This window comes from Ischnura elegans, chromosome 1 (assembly GCF_921293095.1).
Source record: "Ischnura elegans chromosome 1, ioIscEleg1.1, whole genome shotgun sequence".
Classification (NCBI taxonomy): domain Eukaryota; kingdom Metazoa; phylum Arthropoda; class Insecta; order Odonata; family Coenagrionidae; genus Ischnura; species Ischnura elegans.
The window spans coordinates 61,374,453-61,399,792 of record NC_060246.1 but is presented as its reverse complement, the minus strand read 5'-3'; the positions used below and the strand labels follow the sequence as shown (position 1 = coordinate 61,399,792).

The 25,340-nt window shown below is 35.4% G+C and overlaps 1 protein-coding gene across 1 annotated transcript; it reads left to right on the top strand.

The window, feature by feature from the left end:
• Positions 1 to 5,250: 5,250 nt before the first annotated feature.
• LOC124161538 lies at positions 5,251 to 24,907 on the top strand. Its single transcript, XM_046537912.1, has 8 exons — positions 5,251 to 5,409; positions 5,518 to 5,672; positions 5,831 to 5,987; positions 11,291 to 11,911; positions 17,262 to 17,399; positions 18,058 to 18,216; positions 18,332 to 18,440; positions 23,157 to 24,907. The coding sequence occupies exons 1-8, from the start codon at positions 5,349 to 5,351 to the stop codon at positions 23,449 to 23,451; spliced, it is 1,695 nt and encodes a 564-aa protein (XP_046393868.1). The 5' UTR covers positions 5,251 to 5,348; the 3' UTR covers positions 23,452 to 24,907.
• The last annotated feature ends 433 nt before the right edge of the window (positions 24,908 to 25,340 follow it).

The following is a 25,340-nucleotide window of genomic DNA, read 5'->3' as shown; positions in this document are numbered from 1 at the left end:
TCATGTTTAATCAATAATTATTCAATCATGAAGAAGAGATTGAAGAAAATAATGCACAGTTATTCCAGTAATACTTGTATGTACCCTCTATGAAAGCGCAAATGTCGTCCATTACTCACTTGGCTTATATAAATCATTGTTTTGTTACTTCTACTACTAGTTCTTTTTAAATGACCAGTACAATAACATAGTATGTTGTGGGACATAACACATATGGTTGGCGTTCTATGTTGCGATTATTCTGGAATCTCATAGTCTCATAGGTTTTCTTATAATTTTATTGTTGATTTTTGAAGACTCCCCCACCTCTGTCCACCCCTTGTCCCCATAAAATAATTCTGAAACCTGGCCTCAACATCAAGAGATTAAATCAATTAAAATTGGAGATCATGAGGTCTGTTATTTCCGGAGCTTGGGGCTCCCTCCTATGTTTATACTTACCATTGCTCACCCAGCCATGGTACATTAGGCATCTAGGATTATGATGAATTTGGTCAAATGATTATCTTAATTTGTAATTTAAATGCAGTGGAGAACGACACTTTCATCTGCAGGGCCGCTTACAGGCAGATGGGACAGACTGCCCCGGGATACAGAGTTAAGGGGGCTATTTCTCTTCACGGGAGGGGGGCCGGGCTCACACCTTAGCTCTACCCTGGGCCACAAGAAGTCTGTGGGTGGCCCTGTTTACCTGCACATTCAAATGCTGTCAGTTCCTCTTAATTTTGTCTTCAGATGCCATTGCTGATTTTATATGAGACTTCTTTTACCTCAGGATTTCACAAACATTTCCCAATAAATGCTTGGTATGCATAAAATAGAGAGCTAGCACTAATGTAGAGTGCTGCTTGTCTGTGGTAACACCAAATATACCTAATGGGAAAATATGGATTTAACCTGTGCCAAATAGGTTCTTGAGTGGTTGTGCATTCTCTTGGTTCTTCTATTAATATTTCCCCTCAGATGCGGTAGGCCTCCACAGAATGGGAGGCTCCCTCTGTGCATGGCTAATTTACATCAAATAGATAATTTATATATGGAATACTTCAAGACCACCATCTTAATTGCGGCTACTCACAAACCTTTCCTCTGGTTACAATATATAGATGACACGTTTGTGGCCTGGACTTATGGCGGAGAAATATATGAGCAGTTCCTCAACAATCAGAAACAGAGACAATGTAATGAAATAGAAAAGTTTAGAAATATTCTTAGTGACAACAGTTAGAGAAGAAGTGATATTGACTGGATCATTTGGGTAAAAGAAAAAAAGAGGATTAGGAAGTCACCTCTGGAAGAAACCAGTGAAAACCAATACCCTGCCTTGCATTCAATTAATCTTGACAAAATATAGCATTAAAAAATACTGATTCCAAACAATATTACAATATTCAATGGGTGATGACATCACACTGCTCGATTCGGAGAGAAAAAATATGATTTCAATGAACGTTTTACAGCACTATTCATGACATCATCTCAACTACAATGTCCATCGTTAATTAATAACATTTTACTTGTGGGAATACACTGCCTTATGTTTGTATTCTGGCATTTTATTCTGCCCTCGACCTTGCTGAGAAGGGACATGATAATATCTTCAGTCATTGTCAAGTGATTTTCATAATTTTTGGGAACATTGGCAACCAACTCCTACTCCAACATGGTTAGCATGCCTCTTGTAATGCCTTCATCTCTTTTTTCTAGCTAAGGCTGAGACCACCACTGTCTTCGTGTTCTTTTTTTTTTTTGCCTCTTTAATGTTCAAGAGGCCTACGAAGACAATTTTTACTGCTAAAAAAGACAGAATACTTCTAATTAGAAGCTTCTATATTTGTTTATATTAATATCGTCTTATGATTGTTTTCCATCTTTTGGTCCAAATGAAATGCATCATGGGAGACACTGTCCCATTGTTTACAAATTTGACCACACACCCGTTACACACACCCTGATAAAAATAAACTCCTCCATTGTGGAGAGGTGTACCCTCCAATGAGGGTAAGGGAAGGATAGGTGTACCCTTCATATACCCTTCAGCAAGGGTAGACGAAGGGTATTTTAGAACATTGGTGGGTAGGCCCTCTCCTTCCTGGAGTGTAGGGGAAGGGTTTGGCCAGCCTCAATGAAGGGTAGGACTAATATAAAAACTAAAAATCCATAAATTAACATAAACATTTAAAAAAATCGCTAAGCAACTAAGTTAAACGAATGGGTATGAGTTGTAACAGTGATTTCTAAAATTTTAAGACAGAAAAAATATTAGCCTTCACATGGCCTTTAACCCAGAATCTACATATTGGAGGATGATAAAATAGTGTCTTAACAACCTCGGCTATTGAGGTACTTGTCAGGTGATGCTTCTCAACGGAACTTATACTAAAAAATCTTAAGATGACATTCGCACCCGGGCCTATGTGGAAGAAAGCTGTGACTTTTTTCGACCACACCTATTTCGTTTCAGAAAATAAGATCAGCATTCAAATACCGAACATCACTTTCGCGATGTCTCATTGTCATCTCAGCCACACAAATAGGTTACATCCTAAAAATGTGAATGAAAGAACTTCTAAATGAGCTTTTTTCACACAATTATAGAAACTATTGTGTACTGTGGCGTAGCCAGGAATTTCTCTTGGGGAGGGGGGTCCAAAACCAGGTGGGGAAATTTTTGAAAAACAGGATACTATGTAATGGGTTTTCATCTAATTCAAACACTTTTCATAATCGAAAAAACTTCAATAGTTAAAGAAATATTTTTTTATTCAATATTTTGTTTTCTTTTATGAAGGAAAATGATTGTGTTTTTATATTTCGGGGGGCGGAGGGTCCGAACCCCCCGGTACCCCACCCTTGGCTAAGCCACTGAATATGTATATTATTGCTTTCCTTAAGGGAATTTTAAAGATTAGTTGTGTAGCCTGTCTATCTTTGCTTTCAAAGACTGCTTACGTTCTTGTACAGAACTCAATACTCTTTAGCAGGTGAAAGTAGCTGAGGAGACACTTTCAGGACATGTTTTCCTCAGTTATAAATGCTAAGTCCCAAGGAAGGGTAGGCGAATGATTTTTCTACCCTTCCTTTACCCTTAATGGTGGGTAGAGGAAGGGCAGACGGATGGTAAGGGAAGGAGTTCCAAGGAAGGGTAGACGCAGGATTTTTCTATCCTTCCCTTACCCTTAATGGTGGGTAGGGCGTGAGTTGTGCAAGGGTAACAATCCACCATGAATACCCTTCCTTTACCCACCATGATGGAGTTTATTTTTATTAGGGGCACTACCACCTTATTTAGTCTGTCCTCCCCTTATGACCCACTGATACCTGTCCCTTCCCATCAGCCTCCCCTCTATGTTTGTGAGGGTTCTTCTTGAGTGACCTCTAATGTCAAAACCAGTGTGGCCAAATAAATGTGGCTTAACAAAGTTTTACAGTAATTTTTTTTTGGAAAATTCACCAGATTAAAATCTGAATCTGAAAAAAAATGAGTTGAAGAAGTGAGAGAGTAGATAACTTACTGCTGAGAAAGAAGTGGAATGCATGGAAACTATGATCAGAGTTGAATGCTGACTACTAAAGAATTGAGCTAATAATAGAGTCAGATGCAGAAATAGTATAGATTTCCATCAGGTGCAAGTTTCTTTTTCATCTGTATCACCAATTTAGAAGACAAAAATGTCCATTACGATGTATGTGTATTTATATTGAAAGTAATGTCCTATTCCGGTAAAAAATAGGCCACCTTTGTGCAGCAAAAGGATAGAGCCTAAATCATATACATATGTGTTTCTGTCTTGTCTTCTAATTTTCCAAGACTGTTCTCTAAAATCCCCATTTGATTGAAAATATGATCCCCATATGATTTGCAAATGTTGATGTTTTGCAAGCTTCATCTAATCCCCATCAGAGTAAGAAGTCAGGAATCGGATGATATGCTTAAAATAGAGAAGGGATTGGGATATTAAAAAAGCCAATTGGAATTGAAAGATACGAAAATGTTTTTATTAGAGGATCCTCCCATTCCTACATGTTGGGAGAAGCCTTTGAAACAATAATCCTCCTTATGTGAGGTGGTCCTGGGAAGGAATCCCTATACCTTGGGGTGTGTGAATTTTACATAAATATGCCTAAGTTTCAAGTGAGTTTTACCCTCATCTATCTAAACCAACCCTTGGGTCAAGTCGCTTAGGAGAAGTAAATATGTATAGAAAAAAGAGGTTCTTATTTCTGTTAAGTGAAGAGGAGGACAAATTCAGTGAAAATTAATAACAGGAATGACAAAACTCTTCCCGAGCTGCAAGTGGTAGAGAAATGGATGTGCAGAACATCTTAATAATGAATGGTAGGGTTAATGATTGTTGTGGGTAAGAGCAGAGGGTCATGAGCTGCTCATGACAGCTGATACTCTGAAACATTGAGAGGAAGATGTTTCTCTATGAGTTAAACCAGGTTGAGAAACAAGAAATTCAATGTCAGATGTATCATGTACAGGTAGAACACTTAGTCAGAGGAGAGAAAACTGTAAGCATACTAAAAATAAGACTGGAAGCAAGAAAACTTATGACATCCCCTAAGACTTTGTGTTATCATTTGAATGTTTTTTTAAAAACCCTTTCACTGCTGTGAACGTATACCTTTTCTTCCTACCTGCCATGCACAAGACAATAAGCAAGCACTTGAAATTAAATTTCTTTGTACTTATTGAATGGGATATTTTAAATAAATGTTTGAAAAAAACTTTATGATGAGGAATTCACATAATTTATTACAACTGGCCAACTGGGACGACATCATCATTTTAATTTACAGACACAATGCGTTCATGTACTTATGTTCACCAGTGGCTGATACAGAAAATACTCAAGGGGGGGCGCAAAAGATATCTTGAGCTACCTTTACTTTTATCGTAATAAGAAATTAATCAATCCACGTGCGAAGTTGAAGAAATTTTTATTTAAACTCATTATACGCGTATATAAGTCAATAAATTACGATACAAAAAAGTTACAACTGTGATTCTACAATGTTCGGCTATGTGAGCGGCCTCGCAAAAGGGGGGCGCGCGCCCCCTGCGCCCCCCGTCTGTATCCACCTCTGATGTTCACCCTTATGTAGGGTTCTTGGTTCAAACCAGTTCAAACAAACATATTATTTGACGGGCAATGTACAGCCAGCGCCAGCGCTGCTTGCGGCGATTTCATTTAGCTGGTTCGGTGTTGCATGTGATCAATCTGGCAACTCTGATAGTGAGTCACGACCATATTGCTATGTAAATCACGAACAGTTGAGGGGGTAAAAGAGTTGAGGGTCTTTGTTGTTATGTGTCAACTGATCATCGTAGACATTCTGAAATGAAGTTTTTGACTTTGTTTTTAATTAGTGCGGAGATAATCATACAATACTGTCAGTGCGGTAAGAAATCAAGGCCCATCGTAGATGTAATGCGTTCCTGATTTATCCTTTGCTTTCGAGTTCTTCACGATTCTCACTGTGATTCTCTATTTGTTTTCCTATTTTCAGGAGATTATCGTGCTGTGCTTAGCCACAATGGACCAGTAATATTAGGTGCTACCATAACCTTTAAAGTAGAAGTTTTTAATTCGGATGATGAACGACCAAGTGATAGTTTCAAATTTAAATGGAGAGACGATGCCATCCCTCATCACGAAGGCGAGGTATGGAGGAAATAAGACTATACGAAAGTTTTTATTGTTGTATATCTGTTATTTGTAATCATTATTTATACAATTTAAGCTATTCTTAGCAATTTCAGTGTATATCTTTTTCACATCAAGTGATTCCTGTTAATTTATGCATCGCGTTTGTGTTTTAGACGGTTTCCAATAACGGTGTTAGCTACTGGAATGTTTCTTATCCATCCAGTAAGTCGTATGCTCCTGGCCAGTATGAAGTACAAGTAATTGTACAGAAGTGGAGCGTCATCGTTTATTGGGATGTTACCAGTCAAAGAATTAAGTTTGATGTGACAGGTATTTATACATTATATTTTATAAGTTTTTTTTTAAATACTGGCCATGGTATGGATATTCACCTGGTGATTAAACTTTTAGCTTTAATAAATTCGCTTTATGTCTAGTTTGGTAGCAATTAAATGGAATGACTATGTGAGGTTCTTTAACTACGGCTCTTGTTTTATGAGTTTGCATAGGAGGAAATGGAAATTTGTTCGTCGAAGGGAAAAGTTTTAATTGATTGGAAAAAGTCAATTAGCTATCCAGATTTACCGTGCCGTGGGAATGGTATTTATTTATTCATATTTGATATACCTTTCAAATTGTAACGGAACATTATGTAATTATAGTAGAGTTTGGCTGGCCTTGAAATGGCTTTGGAGGTGCAGGGATCAATTTCATTAATGCAGCAAATATTGCCATCTGGAATATAAATTTCAATCAGGGTTAATTGATTAACATTATTATTATTTTTTCATCAATAATGGAACAATCTGTAAAATTAATTTTTGACTTCTAAAGTCAATATAACTCGAAACAATAATTATTTTTAGATTAATTTATTCTCTAAATAAATCGGCTGTCCAAAAGTATTGAGTTGATGAAGAATATGAAGATATGTATGTTACTGGGCTCATTTACAGGGTACCAACCAAATGTCAGATTGAAATTTTCTAAATTTTTGAGAAACTCCAGACTGCTCTCATAATTCTCAAGACTGTTTGATGGGTTAGAACAGTTAAAAGGCACCTCCTGAAGGACATTTTTAGAATGGGTATATGTGGGAAGGAAAATACCCCTTAACTTTAACTGCTAGTACAACTTCTCTAGAATTATTTTTCATTTCTTGTACATTCCTTTACTTTTATAATAATAATAATTATTATTATTATTTACTTTTGAGGCACAATTAAAATCTCTTTTAACTTTCTATAAGTATTGCCAGTTTGATGATGTCATGATCAAACTTGCTATCCTTTTCTCTTTTTCATCAAATTAATTCAATTGCTAGGACAAAACTTCTATCTAAGATACGAATTTTTTCTGACACTTTTCATCTGTTTTTGATGAATAATGATTCTAAATAGGGAAAAGTTTAGTGAATCTAACATGCCGAATATTTTAACTTACCACTTTATTTTGAGGTAATCAGAAAAGCAATTTTTTCGCCAAATATCAACCATATATGCTTATTTTAATAACTTGTCCATAATGTGGCACTTTCTTATATTTTCATTAAAATTTTGATGTGAAAAAATTTACAAAAAACCTCCAGGGGAATCACAAAATGGTGGAAGTCTATTGTATAATCTTTGGAACTAGGTATCCTCTGCTATGAAAGGGATGTGGTTGGAGAAATATATTTGTATACACACTAACATACCAAAATTCCTGAGAGGCCTAGGCCTAACTCATTTTGAATTAGCTATCAACTCATGACATTGGTGCAGTTGTAATGTCATGCCCTTCAGAATCGGGAAAAAATTGTTTTAACACTAGAAGGATGGCAGGGGTCATTTGACCCATTTTCAGAATTAAAATTTATTTTTCTCTTGTTAAAATATTTTTTTAAATTTTGAAACTTTTTGACTTTGTTCATTTTGGTCTATATTTTGATAAATTAGTGAAAATTCAACAATAATGTTTTGTTTAAAATTTTTATGACATGTTATACCTAGAAGGACGGCTAGGGGTCATTTGACCCACAACTGGTTTTCGCGCGATTTTCTTGCCCGTGGGCATTTTAGTGCCATTTATCATATAATCAGCAAGAGGCTAGTGTGGTAGATGATTTTCTTCATTTTGAATCTGGAAGTACCCGGTTCAATGCCAGTTTCGTCCCAAGGGCTCCTATTTGTATTCGAAAACCTAGGCATAGCGACTTGTTGTGCACAATCTTTCGATATTTTTTGGGCAGCAAAGGGAAATAAAACCTTTTCATCCTTGATTTGCGTAAATTTTATGTAATTATGATATTTTAATTTAGTTTTATTTATTGTTCAATGATTATTGTATTACCCACACCGGAAAATCGTCACGTATCCCAAGAATTGTTTTCCGTCGTCCAAGATTCAGAGCTCTTAGAGACATTATTTTCAATATCGACTCATCAGGTTTACGAATAACTTTCATTTTTCTGGCCTGACGGCACTGTCACTTGACCTAGCCCCTTTGCCGTGTGTCCAGCATTAGTGCCGCCTGACCCCGTCGGGGTTTGGAGCGGGTTGACTGCACGCTGCGTCCTGAGGAAAAATCCTGTCTCTTTTTGAGAGAGCGGAGGAATTGGGTGGACTGTAAAATTCTACTGTAAATCTTACCCTTGGAATTGGCACGTAGGTCGAAGAAGAAGCATTACTGCAAGTTCCTGGAAGATACGAATCAGGATACGGTTGGCGGTTGAGTCCCTGCCTTTTGAACGGCAATTAGCGTTACTTCTGAAAATGTTGTCCTTTTGTGTGAATTTCTAATGCTCTCCAGCTCTCTATACCTCCAATGCAACTAGAGAAGATTCTACCATAATGCGCTTTCGTTTGTAGATTTTTTCGCATGCATATCAGTAGCGAGTTGAGGAAGAAAGTAAGAAGTCAAGAAATATATCAAGAGAAGAGAATCATCGCGATTCAAATAGCTGTAAGGAATATTGAAGATCAGTTTTGAAGTGAATTGTAAACATCAGTTCAAGGAGATTCTGACCAATCCATCAACATCTGCATGTGATGGAAGCGACGAAGTCCAAAATAGTGAATCCGATGGCGACCTTGGCGTGATAGAAAATGCACAGCTCTATCCAACAAAATGCAGCTGTCCTTTTATGAGGTAAATTCCAAATAAACCAGACAAATTTGGAATCGAGTACTGGGTTTTGACGGATGTGAAATGAAAATACAGCCTAAATAAATTTCCATATTGTGGCAAAGATGATGATTGGCCATCAAATCAAGCATTGGGGAAATAAATAGTTACTAAAGTGGCCGTAACATACCAGAATTCAGGAATAAATGTAACTTGTAACAATTATTTTCCATCCACCCTGCTGGCAGGAAGTCATAAAAAAAATGGAAAACTTCTCTTGCATGGACGATCTGAAAAAAAACAGGCGTGACGCACAAATATCCATGACCCCTAAAATAACCATGTAATCCATTCAACGGGAGTTTTCAAAAATACCTTAGGCCATACTCTTTCGTAGAATCAGGCAAACTTGAACAATAATGTACTTTCACTCAGCAGCATGATCTCAGATGACACTATTTCCGAAACGAATAAAAGAATACCAGATACCATCCTATTTCATAATAAAAACAAAGCAGGAGTAGATATGATGGATAGCATGTATCAATTTATTTACACGTCTCCGAATCCAAAAGCCATATCTCCACGGGCACGAAAAAGAAAAAGGTGCCAAATACCATCAAATTGAATCATAGCACCAATTTCCTTTCCGTTTTCCAAATTCCTTTTCATGTGCAAATGGCTGGTGTCCTAACACCCCCTGCCACACGCTTTTAAGAGGCTTGCTGGTTAGTGTGTAGATTGAAATGTAGATGAATAAATCGTCCAATGAACGCATTCAGCGCAAAAAAATATTATGTGGAAAAAGCGCTGAAAAAATGCTGTCTGTCTGAGATTTACAACTAAGTGATAAGTTTTAAAAATTTTAATGCAAATTTTGTAAACCCAGTACCCCTATTGTTTAAACATGTAACACAATTTTTGTATTGAGTGTATGTATTTTCATTATTTGATTTGAAATCGACTACTACATACGGTTTAATTCATAATTTTTTAAATAATTATTATTAACTTTTGACGATGGAAATAATATTTAATAATGTTAAATAGTGTTTTTAATGAACTGATTCAACAAATAATACGGTTAAACTGAATATTGGTTAAAAATTAGGCGTTTTATTCCAAAATACATTTTAGGGGTCAAATGACCCCTAGCCGTCCTTCTAGGTAGCGCGAAACTCCCGTCCTCCTAGTGTTAAACATTGAGATTCTTATTGCTTGAGACATAGCTCCCCCTGAAATTTCTCAGTTTACTACATTTAGTCCTTCCTTAATGTAGCCTCTATTTACCTATATCATGCTCCACTCCAGAATTTTTTCCCCGAAATAGGTGTTGTGTTTTTAATTTGAATTGGTATCTCAAACAACTCATTATCAATCCATTTTGTCTCTTAAAACTGTAGCTTGTTTTAATTAGATTCTTTTTGACATATTTGATATGAGAAGGCCTCCCTTATGTGGAGGAACAGCTATTGGGGCACTATAGTTCCTGGTGAGAAGATGCCTAGAGGGGACACATAATTCCTTATGCACCGGTTGTAGTTTTTCTTGTTCCCTGACGTATCACTTCTTAAAACCTTAGCTGAAAATCGTAAATATTTCTAGATATATAAATTAGGTACTTTGAAACATTTACCTGTCTCTCAGGCATCAAAAGTGAAACCTCTGAGAAAAAAGATGTATGTTAATGTTGGCAACATTGTATGGCATACATCTTTAGAATTTAAACATAATAGCATAAGTTTTAAATGAGTTTTCCATTTAGAAATCATGTCAGTTAAGAGGAAGTGACGCGTCCTATGTAGGGATAGTTACCTCTTTAGAACTAACTGCACTAAGTATTGAAGTATGCACTATTTTTGAAGTATGAACTGGAAAGTAATTTCATTATAGCTATATATTTATATGAAACTATTTTAATATTTCAATTGTTTACTGACAAATCAATGTTAACATTCTATGGATTCCAATTGATTGGGCCTCTACATATTAGGAGCAGCTGCTTTCTTGGGAAAAATCTCCAAATGATGCACCAAATTGAAGATGATACGAGGCTGCAATTCTTCCGTATTTCCTTCTGCGTTTATTCATTTTGCTGGACAATATTTCGCCAACGTCCTAGTTGGCTTCCTCTGGTGCACTGAAGTGTCAATGCAGAGTTTTTCCCCTTCATATAGGGCATATTTTGTAGATTTAATTAAACTATTAGATATTAAAACCTTTATGCATTTTAAATCTGATTAATTATGTACCCTTGTTAATTATGTTAACTCGTATAATATGTTCATTTTACCCTCCATTTTGCCTCTAAGACTGCTGGGGAATGGTGGCCACTGAACGAAAAACATTCTTAGGGGATGGGTCAAGAATACCATCATGCTGCTTGCTTTTTACAATCTTTTCTTTGAAAGTCCCAGTACTAGTAACCTTATCGACAGTTGTAACTAGCCGTCAATATGTGTATATTTATGTAATTTCCTGTCTTTTTCTCACACCGAGCTCATTTTTTATTCATTGGTCTATTTTAGCCGAGCTAAATGGTGAGATTCAGATCTCCCAAGAGGGAGTCAGGAGGAAAGGGCAGTATGTGTCCAGTGTTGCAGAGGCAGCGCACGAGGTGGTGTTATCAACCCCCGACAAGGCGTATCTCTCATCAGCCACCCAAGTGCTTTCGTATTGGTTTGTGGACTGTGTGTACTATGGACAGTCAGAGGGTTATAATTTTCTGTACAACTACACTCAGGAGGACCAAGCACGGACTGTGGAAGTTCTGGTCGTGGCATCATTTGAGCCTCTCCCTACTCCAGCACCAAGTACAACAACTACAACTACCACAACAACCACCACGACCCAGGCACCCACAACCCATACAACTCTTGCCCCTGGTGATACCAATGTGACCACTCAGTCTACAAGTACAACTGCAGTCACGCTCTCTTCCCTCAGTGATGGTGATAGTATCAGGGTCAATGCAACAACGGGAATCCCGCAATTGAACAATTTGGATGTAGCTAGGACCTTGAATGCAAACCCAGCTATTAGGCTGAGTCCTAATGAGATTGTGCCGCACATATGCATGAACTCATCTGTAATTCCATCTGATCCGAAGAAGATTTATGGCCATTTTAGTCGACAGCTGAAAATTAAAGGTTAGTTTGGTACATAAAAATATTTCAGTGTAACCCTTGATAAAGATAATTTCATTTGAAATCAGAAAACATATATTGGCCCAGTACTTTAAGCATCATAAGGTACTTACATAATCATGCAGCAATTACTGTCCCATTATCTTCATGACAACGTGTATTTTGTCTTTTGCCCCGTTCACACTACGCTCTTTTTATGGTGGTTAAGCCCGACCATGGTTACAAAACGAGGTTTGAACGCAAGTTACTGTTAATCGTGGTTGGGATTCTCACTACTGTTTTGCGACCATGGTTGGCGGTAATTTGTGCATGTATCAATGCAAGTTGGTTAAAAGCTGGTTAGAAAAAGAAGGCAAAGCAGCACAATGGTGGGAGAGGAGGAAAGAAAACAGAAAGTAAAGCATTCGAAGAGGAGACGGTCATTCTTATTGAACGATATTAGTCAGAATTAATTCATACGGAAGTGCTCTAGATTCATTCTGTAATTTGCTGAATATTAATAAATTTTAAACTTGATTTAAGATATGCGATATACTAGAGTTCATAGTGAATTAGCCATTTGCTCACATTGTATTTTACGGACATAGTGAATAATCTCAATAAATATTTTGCTAGAAATAATGTAAAATGTGCGAAACTCCCTGAATAAAAATCCGATGGTCACAATTATTTAAATGATTTGATAAGAATTCTTTGTCCTAGTTTAAAAAAGATTTCTTATGTTCATCCTTGAACAAAATTTCCTCCCGTACTAATACAAAATATCAGGTTAACTACTAGTCAGGTAACTCTATAAAATAAAGTTAGAGACATCAGGTGATATTAAATAGTAAAAAAATTACCATGTTCGCTTTCTTATTTCATAAGATTAATTTCTACAATATTCTAGTCATATTTCTGCAAGTTAATTTGTCAACCATTGAATTGAAGTAAAATAAAGTTTAAATTTATGGTATAGCATCAGATTGGATCTTGTCCTTTGTTAAAATCAGAAAACAATAATTACTAGGATTGCAATGCAGCGACAAGTGTATCTCAATCTCAAATCACTACAGGGTGCCTAAATTAAGGCTCAAGATTAGATCCTCTTATCATCACGTACATCAATGATGTGTCAACACATCTGAATCAAGGGCAAGAGGTTGTATATGTTATTGATACCAACCAAATTATTAATAATAGTCACTTAAATTTGGATTCAATAGAGCTGTAGAAAAATGCAAACCATGCTATCGATGAAATGATAAGTTGGGCAAAATTTAACTTCAGCGCAGCAAGAATGGTGTAAAGAACAACGCTCAGCGATGCTGGAATGCAATTATGTCATTCCTAAGCAGCACATACTATTCTTATACGTTGAAAATCATTGCAGTTAACGCAAGAACTTTTTCCTGAACATCTCCTATTTCCTGCCAACAGGCTATTCGCTCTTATAAATTCATTTTTCAGTTGGACTTTCTTTACAATTCATCAGATGGTGCCAACTGGTGTCTAACCATGGTATGTGTGAACGCACGCTGGTTCTGATGTCATCTTTATGCTGGTTGAGAATGATGGTAGTGTGAACGGGGCATTTGAAAAGCAAGCATGATAGGCATGCTTGACAATAGACAAATTGTATATGAGCCAAATATTTCTAAGATGTGCTTGATTAGTTGAACAAGCATGAACATATAAGTTTCAACGAAGCAAACACAAAATAAACATTAATATTTTGTGGTAAATACCTATAAGATAAGGTGGGGTAAGTGCGACCCCTATATAGCGTAAGTCAATTTTAACTAGCTTAGAAAATTTTTCTATGATTGATAAAAACACGAGATTCAATATCTAATATATATGTGAATCACCGAAAAAGATAATTAGATTTACATTCCTCTCTCTGTAAAGTGATAATTTTTATAAATTATTTCTCACAAACTTGTCAAGAGGTCGAACTTTCTCCGTAAATGGGACAAGTGCACCCTATGGCTGATGTGAACTATATTTCCAAATTACGCTGCGCATTAGGTTAGTGCGATTTGCCCAAAAATTCAGCTTTACATTGCTTTTTAACCTCCGCCTCTCAATTTTTTGTTGAATTTCTGGATCTAAACCTCTCTATGATTTCTTATAATTTTCACATACATATATATTGTTTTAATCTGAATTAAAATTACATAATACATATTTATACATTACTTATAGACTATTTTTCAATTTAAACAAGAAAATGCAACTGACAATTTGCCTTCTCATTACAATTATGCAAATTGAGAGAGGCAGGTAAACCACCGGCTCTTTAAGCGAATGCGTTAAAGTACCAAATTATGTTTAACCATTCTTGAGATAAATAACTTTTATCTTGGGTAATGAAAGTTGATTTTTTTGGAATTTTTGGCTAATTATGACACAGTATGAAATTTTAGTGAAATGTGTTTTTTTAATGATAGTAACAGTATTCAACTTTTACTCATTAATTTACAAATGTGTAAAAAATAGCTAATGTGCATTTTTGCGAAGCTTGTATATGACAACATATCTGAATACAAACTAGATTGTAATGAACAAAAAATTGCTTCTCTAATGTTGCTAACGCTATTAATATAAAAAAGCCAAATGAAGAAAACTCATTGTCTTCAAGCATTTGAACATTGAATATTGATTTGTTTATTTTAAGTTGTAGCCCGAGAAAGATAGGCAAAACTTTAACTTTCCTCGACAGCCAACAGAGGTAGGTAATATTTTTGTGTGTTCCCTTGGTAATACACTGGAATCCTCATTCTCGGAATTGGTGAAATTTATTTCATTCTCAAAACATGTCCTCAAAAAGCAAACGGCGGGATCACCTGATTCATTAATCTCCAGAATTTTACATGCAGAGTGAGCTACTGACTTTTTGTTGCCGAATCTAGCCAGTATCCAATCTCCACTTTGAATGTTAGCCACCAAATTTGTTAGGTTTTTTCGACTCATGCTATCTTCTGTCTCCGGCATTAATGCCGTGTCATCTACATCCTCCTCATCAGAAGATATGATACCCAATGCCCAATCATAATCAATGTCGTAGTCCTCACCAATTTTCTTTATTATTTTTTTTCATTGATCTGTTGCTGGATTCTCTGTGACGAAAGTTTTCTTTCATTTGACCGCAGATACATTCCCGTGTTACCACTTCTGTGCCTTTTGCCACTCTTTTCCGTTTAATACACCTCTTTCCTTGTTCTAAAGTGTTTGCATGGACAGTCATCAATTTAAGTTCCTCAAATTACACCTCACAGATGTTGCATCCTGGCACACAGTGGATGACTCACTGCAAGAGTTTGTTGATGGTGTAGCATGAGATGAAACAAGAGATATATCAGCTGCAGCATCAATTGAACTATGTATGTGCTGGAATCAACCTGGATTGTATGTTTCTGTTTCCATCGTTTCAAGGCAAATGGGTCATACTTCTCATCAGCTATGACATCACGGTTGAAAGAAAAAATGCCCCCTTTTCTTAAGTCATTACGAATTAACTTCTTCAGTTTTTAACCAAATGTCTCCAATCAGCATAGAAAATTGGCTCTTAGGTAAATTTAGTCCCACATTCTTTCTCTTCCATTTTGTAAGCTCAATATCCCATCTCCTTTTTAGTGATTTGAATATGCCAAGATCAAGAGGTTGAAGCAGGTGGCTAGAATGTGGAGGCAGCTTTAAAATGTGCACTCCATCTTCTTGAGTAATTTTAATAATTCTCGCCAACTACTCTCGTCTTCCCTGGCTCCGTAGAAAATTAAGTTTCGCCCAGATTCCATATAAATTCCAGTTTATTATGAAGACAAAGTTCATGGATTGTCTTTTGCAACAAATCAAAATAAGCATTAATCACAAAAGGGCCGCATATCTTCTTCCTAGCTTACTATATGTTTTGAGTTTTTTTAATGCAAAGTTTGTGCTGTGAAGTAAAACCAAGAAATCAATCTTCTGATGATTTGTCATCTTTGAAAGGTGTTTTTATGTTATTTTTACGAACATAATCAGCTACTCTTTCCTGAATCTCTTTTCTTGACAACCTAAACCCATAGTTCTTCATACACATTAGCCCTTGCGCTAATACCCAATCTTCAGAAATTGGAATAGCAGTGCTGCTACCAAAGGATGCTGACTTGATACCACGTTGTCCTTCTAGATGGTCAAGAAGAGTAGTCTTAGGAATCAAATAATGTTTACTAGCACTTTTTCTTTCTATTCTTCTAATTTTATCAAGAGCCTTCTGTAGGTCATCCTTACTATAACTCAGTCCCTTCTGTGTTTTTCTTACGTAATTTCGCACCATTTTATCCTGCAATAATAACTATTGCTTATATTATGGCAGCAACCCCCACAAAATGCACAGAAGTATTGAAAGTATGAAACCAGTTATCAAATAGAGTGAAGGAAATACTCATGAAATATCTACTAAAAATATGAGCTTCATTTTTATTTGGCCACAGGAAAGGTCTCAAGTTTAACTTTGTGTAAACAATTTTACCTGGGTAGAACCTTGGTTATGACACCTATGAGATGCAATTGTTCCGGTAAGAGTAGAATGCGAGGTCCATGATATTATGTAACATTAATGTAAAAAGTTTAACGCAAAAACTGCTAGATAGAAACTAAAAATTTAATCCATACTAAAACCTTGCAATGGGGTCTCTCTTGCTCCAGCAGGTAGGAATGAATGGTTACTACGAGAAAAGTGCTACCACCCATTTAAACTAAATATAATGACCCAAGTTCCAAAATTTAAAATAAAGGGGGGATAACTAATCAGTGAAGAAGAGAAAACATGATACAGTAATTACCTGTGATGCGTTGTTTTGAGGGAGCTGCAGAGTAACCTCTCCTCTCAACCAACTACAACTATGAGGTGAACTGAAGGGTATATTTTCTAAGCAGGTGGAATGAAAATTTGAGGGATAAGTATTACAAAATAGTTGGCTCTGGTTTCATTACAATGTGTGGAATATGTTGCATGACCACCACCTGCCTTGAGAACAGAAATATTATCTTCCTCAAGGGAGGTTGCAATTACCCCACAGTCGCACTCACCCCACCTTACCTTTGTGGTGTTCTTCATTTAATCCATGTAAGTTTGTTGCAGTTAAATGGTTAATAGTTTTGAAATACCAATGTGAATGACCTGAAATGACTTGGCCCTGTTTGTTGAGAAATGTGCTTTCTGACTTGCAAGTTCTTTACCTTTTTCAATGACGTATGATTTGACGTAATTAGGTTTGTTGATCATAGGTATTTGGTTTGACCAAAGAGGCTGTGTTTGAGTCAACATTTTTGTTTCAATGTATTCTATACCTGCCAGAAAATAATTTGCATTGGAATACTTTTACAGCTCCTGTTGCCAATGTCACTGTGAATGGCACATTCTGGCTGCCGCGTGGTGATGTCATACATCTTCGTGTCAACTGTTTTGGTTCATTGCCGTATACCCATTGTGTTCAGGTTATGCCGGGAGTGTACACTGTTACTGGTAAGGTTTTTAAGGATCGGCTATTCTTTGTCTATTCAGATGGAGACAAGTGAGATCTATTTTGAATTTTTGGAAGGGGAATATCTGTGGAAAATGTTAATTTGCGGAAAAAATAAATGATTTTGGCATTTTAAACTAATGTAATATATCAAAGCTTAATTGAGTTGTTCATCATGGAATTAGTGCAGTGAAAATGAAAGTGCTCTTGTGGATGTGCAAACTTATATTGCCAGAATTTGTAATTCAAGTCCTGGGATTGATGGCATAATATGTATTCTCTTTGATTTTAAGTCTCAACTAAGGATTGCTTCCTACCCTTTTTAATGTATTAATGATTGTCTGTCCCACTGAGTGTATGGAGGAAAGAATTTTCAGTGATTTCAAAATCCTTATAAGTTTGGAGTCCAGGGATTGTTTGAAAGCATTTTCTCTATTTACGTCTTGTATATTAATAATATGTCAGGTCTTGCCTGTTTAAAGCAGTATTCATGATTGCCACAAAATATATCTCAACCATTTTGGAATGAAATTGTTCTAATTTGGAGCTAGTAGATCAAGTGAAGTGTTGCTTTTCTATATTTTAAATGCATTCACAATCCAAGAAATAGGTCATTATTATGATATTGTCATTGTTACAATGGAAGTATCTCTTTTGCAGGCAATGAAACCTGTCGACCAGATGAAAAGATAACAGACTCTGTTTGTGATTTCAACTTTCAGCGCTATTTATCAGTTGTTTCAACATACACAGCATTAATCATAATAAACAATGATGTGAGCACTAATGTTACGGGAGTGGCTGTAAACATTTATGAAGGCAAGTGAAATGAGATTAAATGTATCAGTATGAGTGTGGTTTGCACATGGAATTGTTTCCGAATAAAACTTGACCTGTTACTTTATGAAACAATGCCTACTTCTTTCATTTTCAGTGACTGAGAAAGCACAGCTCTCGGTAATTGTGGTGCCAGTAGTGTGTACCATTTTGGCAGTGATTCTGATGATATTTGGAGTTGCTTACTATGTGCAGAATAGGAGGAGGTAAGATGTAATCATATATATGATATACGTCTGACTGGGAACTAAAGCATGAGAACACATTCTGAATGATATTAAAGTTCTGGATTTAAGCTTGAAAGTCAAATCTAGTTGAAAACTTACTTTATATTGTAGCTGCCCTGTATCATGTTTGTAACAGTAATGTGTATTGATGAGTGTTAAATTCAATTCCATCAATATTCAACTCCCATATTGTCTTTACTTTGAGCCACTGGTAGCTCAAATTAATTTGGCTGAAATTCCATGGAAAATGCCAAAGTAAGAGTAATCAAATCACTGTTAATGATTACATCTTTCATGGTTTTTAAGTGTTACTGATACTTAACAAAAAAGTGGTTTTTATTTGAAATCTACTTCAATGCTATTGCGAGCAATGACTACATTTTAGTAATCAAAAGTCAAAATTTGAAATTCAAGCATGCGGCTTGAATTTCAAATTTTGACTTTTTTTTGACTCTTTTTTGAAAGGCAGTTACAGCTGCATGCTTGAATTTCTAATTTTGACTTTTTTTTTACTCTTTTTTGAAAGTCAGTTACAGCTACATTAACCTCATCTGCAGGTGTAAAATTTTGGAAGACTATTTATAAGTGCCTAAATCAAGCATTTTAATAATTATATAGTGGTGTTAAATAATATTTAAATGCAGTGGCATTAGAGTACTTCTTTTTGAGAAAATATTTATCTTATTTTCTCAGACAGAGAGTCATTGAAAATATTGATTGCATCATGTGAAGGAGCAACATTAAAAGTGATGCAATTCTATTTTTAATCCTACTATGTACTGTGAAACCTCTATTTTACACTTTTGAATGGACCACTTACAAAAAGTGCAAAATTGAGGATATTGTAAAATAGAGTATCATTGTTTAAAGGCGGTATTGTTTGGGACCTGATAAAAACTGTGCAAAATCAGGGAGAATGTATAATAGGGTGGTGCGAAAAAACTCAAGTTCCAAATTTCGTGTCGTAATAGTGCGGAAAAGTTGCGATACGTTAGTACAAGAAAAACAAAAAAAGAATTATTAAAATCGGACGTCATCTTCCGATCCCGCAAAGCACCTGAAAAAATGACAAAAGTATAAAAAATTGTTTTTTTTTCGTTGTGAAAAAATTAAATTAAATTAATACCTTTTAACGCTGTAGCAAAAAATGATTACAAATAGCATAGGTTATTATTTATACATGCATATTTATGGCTTTTAACTGTTATTACCGATCGCACAAGATCATTAAAAATGTATAAATTTTGCAATTTAGCCGGTTTTTCAGAGTTGTGTCATAATAACTTAAGGTAATATTTTAGTCTAAAATACTTGTTTGATTATGCAGCTCTTCCTTTGTTTATATAAGACTTAATAATATTTAAACAACCCAGAGCTCACCGCGAAGAGGTGGCTGCACTTTGAGTTCTACCCACACCCTCCATCCATCCAACCAATGAGGGTTACTGCTTCTACAATATTTAAATTTTTGTCCTTCTTTTAAATTTTAACTTTTGAAAACTACTTTGTACTGCGATTTAGTGGTAAGGTCTGGCATAATGGACCTCGATTTGAATTAGCCCTAATAAATCCATCTCTGGATCGATAGCCACAAAGCTTAAGGAATGCCTCCGTTACCAATTTCACACACGGCTCCATTGCTTGCGGGTGATATGGGAAGTTATAATATCCCAATCTTGTTTATCGCCAGATTCAATGAAGGAAGCTATTTCTTCACTAGTAATTATTCTCAAGAAGAGGTGGAGTAGATAGTTTGACTACATTCCAGTCAATCAATTCTATATGGTCAGTTATTTCGAAGTTCATGGTAGGAGTAATGAAGTTTACGATAGGTTTGCCTTTTGGTTAAGTCTGTCTGGCTTCAAATACTCTTTTTAGCCCTAGCTCTCTAATGTGCCTTCTGTAATCAAAAACCATCGCCATCAATACATTCTCTTCGTGATCAAAGTTAGAGTTCCGTTCAATAACAAGGAAAACTACTTTCTTTTAATATCCAGGTATGTATCGAGAGGTTTCCTTTGCTCTGTTCACACGAGCCATCTAGCATGGGAAAATGGTCCAGTATCCCGGTTTGCTAAGTCATTTGGAAAGTCGCTACTTGTGATTGCTTGACTAATGTCAATAAGGTATCTTTGGTCCTTGCTTAAAATTTATCTATCAGCTTGTAGAATTTCACATTCAATTGTTTGGAAATGCAGTTTGGAAGCTTTCCATAACCATTCATATTATTCCAATTGGCCCACTAAATGATTTTTGGCCACTTGTTTCACCATCTAAATACTGAAAAATATGGCAAAAGTAATTCAATGAAACCCAACTGCCCACTGCAGCGGGTGTCATTGGTGTTTTACGAGCTTTCTAATAGTGCCACCTTTCCATCTAATGTTAATGTTCGTGCCATCACAGAAAACTAACTCTAAGAACTCTAATGATACTCCTTGATCAGAGAGATAAGATAGTATGGAGACCACTATATCTTTAGCAGACCCGGAGCTTGGAGAAACATTACTCAAATACACAAAAGCCGGTTCTAGACGGTTTACTAGAGAATGGTGTTCCGCTATAACTGTCCGACAGTACTCCTTCGATTCAATCATTTCTATTACTATGGTATTGTCTACCCTTCCGTCAAAGTATAACCGTGTAGCTCACCTAAATCAAGATGGATTTGCTGTCAATCGTTTATTACATTTTTCTTTTCTCTTTTAATTCTACATCATTCAATGAACTTAGAAGTATATTCTTCAGTTATAACACCAATGTCTACAAGTACACTTGATGCTATAGCAGCAGCTTTATGGTGAGACCGTATTGATCACAATGAAAAGCTGTACTTTGGAATTTTACCCTCATTTGCCATGGTGATTTATATTTTTTTGGATGTACTAGGCATGTAATCTTCCGAGTCAACAAATTTCTCCTTGATTGTTGAACTTCGCGTTGCGTCATTTAAAACCTCAACATCTTCACTTTCGGCTTCAATAAGGTTAACATGCTGCCTTTTTAAAGTGCAATTTTGCCTTTCAATTCTAGTGGTCAGTTTTATTGTCATTTTTGATCTAAAGAGCTAATTAAAACTTCTCAAAAATTATCCTCAAGTAATTATTACAAAACTCTGAAAAATAGGCGAAATTGCAAAATTTATACATTTTTAATGATCTTGTGTGATCGGTAATAACAGTTAAACGCCATAAATATGCATATATAAATAATAACCTATGCTATTTGTAATCATTTTTTGCTACAGCGTTAAAAGGTATTAATTTAATTTAATTTTTTTACAACGAAAAAAAACAATTTTTTTATATGCACTTATTATTATACTTTTGTCATTTTTTCAGGTGCTTTGCGGGATCGGAAGATGACGTCCGATTTTAATAATTCTTTTTTTGTTTTTCTTGTACTAACGTATCGCAACTTTTCCGCACTATTACGACACGAAATTTGGAACTCCACCACTCGCACCACCCTAATGTATAATGGGGGAATGTAAAATCGAAGTTTCACTGTAATTATGTTTTCAAAGGGTAATTTTTTATTGTAATTTATTACAAATGTGACTTTATAATTGTAATTCAGCCTGATCCCAATTTTTTCAATGCTTCTCCCATTACTACTGATTAGGGCTATTTCAGAAGTTTGAATAAATGTCACAGAACGTCAATTTGTTTTTCTCCTCTCTTATCTCTTAATGGAATCGTTACAACATTATTGGGTGTCGTCTGTGAGAGTATTACTTACCAAATGCTGTTTCAGTAAAAGGGATTAACTATTTCAAAATATTAAATTCTTGCATTAAGCAACCTGCGCTGTTGGAATTTCCCTACTTTCAAAATGTAAACAAATCATACATTGCGATACCACCACTGCACAAATGCTCAATAATCACTCACTGAGTCAAATCCGTTCATCTAGTACTACTGGGGCTACTAGATGAGCAGATTTGATTCTGTGGGTGATTGTTGAGCGTTTGTGCGGTGGAGGTATCGATTTTCTGTTTTACATAATAAGTGAAAGAATTGTTTCACTAAAAAGGCTCAACCAACTTCCCAATACATTATACCTTTTACACTTCTCACTACCAATTTTCAGGTATTCAATGAGGCATTTAACTATTCTCTTAAAATTGACATAACGTAATGGTTATTAAACCCTTGGTCTAATAATGTATTTGATATAGATTACAGGAGAAAACAACTTCAATTGGAAAAGTGTATGTATTGAGTATGGGTAAAAATAACAAAAAAAATTAACTGATTATGATTTGTATATTTTTATGCATCACACCACTCTTTGTTCCATCATGTAACATGTAGTGGTGTAGCAAGTTATTGAGACCGTGTATTATTGTTTATAGTTGTCATATTGCATAACTGACCAATTATCTCAGATGCTATTTTTATTATACATAATATACTACTGATTTCAGATAAGTGTTAGATGTTGAAATGTGCTCAGTAATTCGTAGTATTTTCCATAAAATTAGAATACATAATTACTTATCGTAAACTGACTGAAATTAAATGAATATTTAATGACACTTTGTAGCATGTTAAATACTATATAAGGTACAATTATTTGATGTTCCACGGAGTAAACTTGTCCACCACATAGCTTTCTACAAAAAAATTTCTCAGTGTGTACTTCTAAATGTTTTTAGTTTTTCAACTAATGGTTTTCATCTTTAACTTCCAGGTTCGTTGTGGAGGTGGCTGATTTTCACTTTGGGCACACCGATGTAGATATGGAATGCAAAACTTTTCAGGAGCGTTTGAGGGAAGCCATAGTAAATGCTTTCAGTCGCTCAGTCATTGAAGATGACAGTGATAGTGACAGTAGTGACAGTGCTAACAGGACCAGTCGTGGAATGTGGCCTCGAAGAGGATTTGGTAATGCTGCTGGTCCGAGCACCAGCGGTGTTTCTGGAGGGCCTGGAACAGTTGGTGGTAGAGGTGATGCACGGGGCCAAAAGTATGGAAGCATGGAGTGAATTATTCCAGTATCATCTACCCTGGTTTTTGTGAAATATTTGGCTAAGAAATATTGATATAAACCATAGGATAAGTCTTGATTATCTTACTGCTGCAGTACAGGATAACTTCTTGTTTTGTGGCCAATATTCCCCCCGAAGTGTATTTGTAAATTTCATATCTGCATATGGAAAGTCACTAGGATGTACATATTTCCTTCTGCCCTTTCATGTGTGCATTTTAAAGCATTATCAGAGTTATTAATATTTTATGGCAATTGTTTTATCATCCTTGTCAAGAATGCTGTGGCCAAAAAAGGAAATTATACATTGAGCATATAAAATAACAAGCACCTTTCTCAATACCAATTTTACCAAATTTATTGTGCATAATACATTGTGATGAATGTGTGAGAGTGAAGTGATTCCAGCTTATTTGTTATTTTGTTTTTTGAGGGTGTTAAGTTTTCCATGTGGAACATCATGAAGAGATAGCGGAGTTTGAATCTTTAAATTTCATTTTAGCTCATTAATTAGATTTGTACATTGAAGTATTGGAAGTTTTTTCCATTGATTTTTATCTAACTTGGCTGTTTTGTTTTCTCCAATTCGTGTGATAGCGAATAATGTTGGAAATCATTAAGTATGTATGCAATTGAAGTTTCTTAGTTTCAAAAATTAGCAGAAATTATCATCTGTGCTAATCAAGGTTATCACACTTTGGAATTCAATAAGAATTGTCTCTGTAGTGGCCTAATGAATTTCTGGGGAATTTAAATCTCATGTGCAAAATGGTTGTTTTATATTTTTACTCAATGTTGTGTTAATGAGATGCTAGCGTGATTGCAAGGTAAACTTTGTGCTTATTAGTATCCCATTAGCTTTTGTATGTTTTATAGATTGCCGCCTTGTATTTTTTATACTTTTCCATTTGTAAATGCAAATGAAAAGCCTTCTTAATGTTGTTCCTTTATGTCTCAGTAAATTGGCATTGAAAGATTTTATGGAACAAGCCGAAATCAATCATTGGAGTTACAATAGGTCTTGAATGAGCTCTGATTATACTTCATTAGAAATCTGCTAACATTATTCTTTCATAGCTGGTGTAAATATTTTTATTTTGATCATGGCAGTTGCCAATACATATTTATAGTTGCTGGTTTGAATCATAGATAAAGTGAATTGCTATAATAAATTGAGTCAGCTGTATTTATGCATCAGAGTCTTATGTTTTTGAGCTCATAGTGCTTGTAATATAAAGGTTGTACTCCAAAATCATTGCCAAAGACAATGTAACATAGACTGAGAATGGCTGTGATGGGTGAATTTCATCCTGGTTGTATGTTATGTACACTAATGTGTTCATTTGAAGTATATTATATGTGAGGACAGCAGGTCTCTCCTATGTGATTGTGCTGATATGTATAAGATGTACACAAATAATAAAATTGTGATATACCATGACAAATTGTAAAAACTTGAAATGATTCTTACATTTAGTAAAATACATTGTGTGTTTGGTGATATTTAAATGAGTTATGTTTCAGCATGGCCTTTTTTTTTGGAAAAAACGGTTTTTTTAATGTACATGCATATATAATTATAATGGATATTTAGGGATGGCAGGTTTGAATTCTCAAATCACCGAATACCTCAAAAAATGAACCTATTACGCTCTCTGATATTTGAGAACACAAAGTTAACAACTATTTGAATTTATAATATGTAACGTGGATCGCCCATGATTACTATTTTGATCCATGGACAGTGATTGAGTCTTACATGTTAGCTTGCATTTTTGGACTTTAAGTTAAGGTGTATAAAACTATGAAAAGGAACAGAGATGATATGATGAAGTTGGGTGACAATAGTTGCTATGAGACTGGCTATTCTAAATTAGTCATCTACCC

Excerpts from the sequence above, each read along its gene's own strand:
- LOC124161538 (XM_046537912.1), top strand. The coding sequence starts at position 5,349 with ATGAAGTTTTTGACTTTGTTTTTAATTAGTGCGGAGATAATCATACAA. Across the intron at positions 5,988-11,290 it reads AATTAAGTTTGATGTGACAG|CCGAGCTAAATGGTGAGATT; the intron begins GTATTTATACAT and ends GGTCTATTTTAG. Across the intron at positions 17,400-18,057 it reads GGGAGTGTACACTGTTACTG|GCAATGAAACCTGTCGACCA; the intron begins GTAAGGTTTTTA and ends TCTCTTTTGCAG.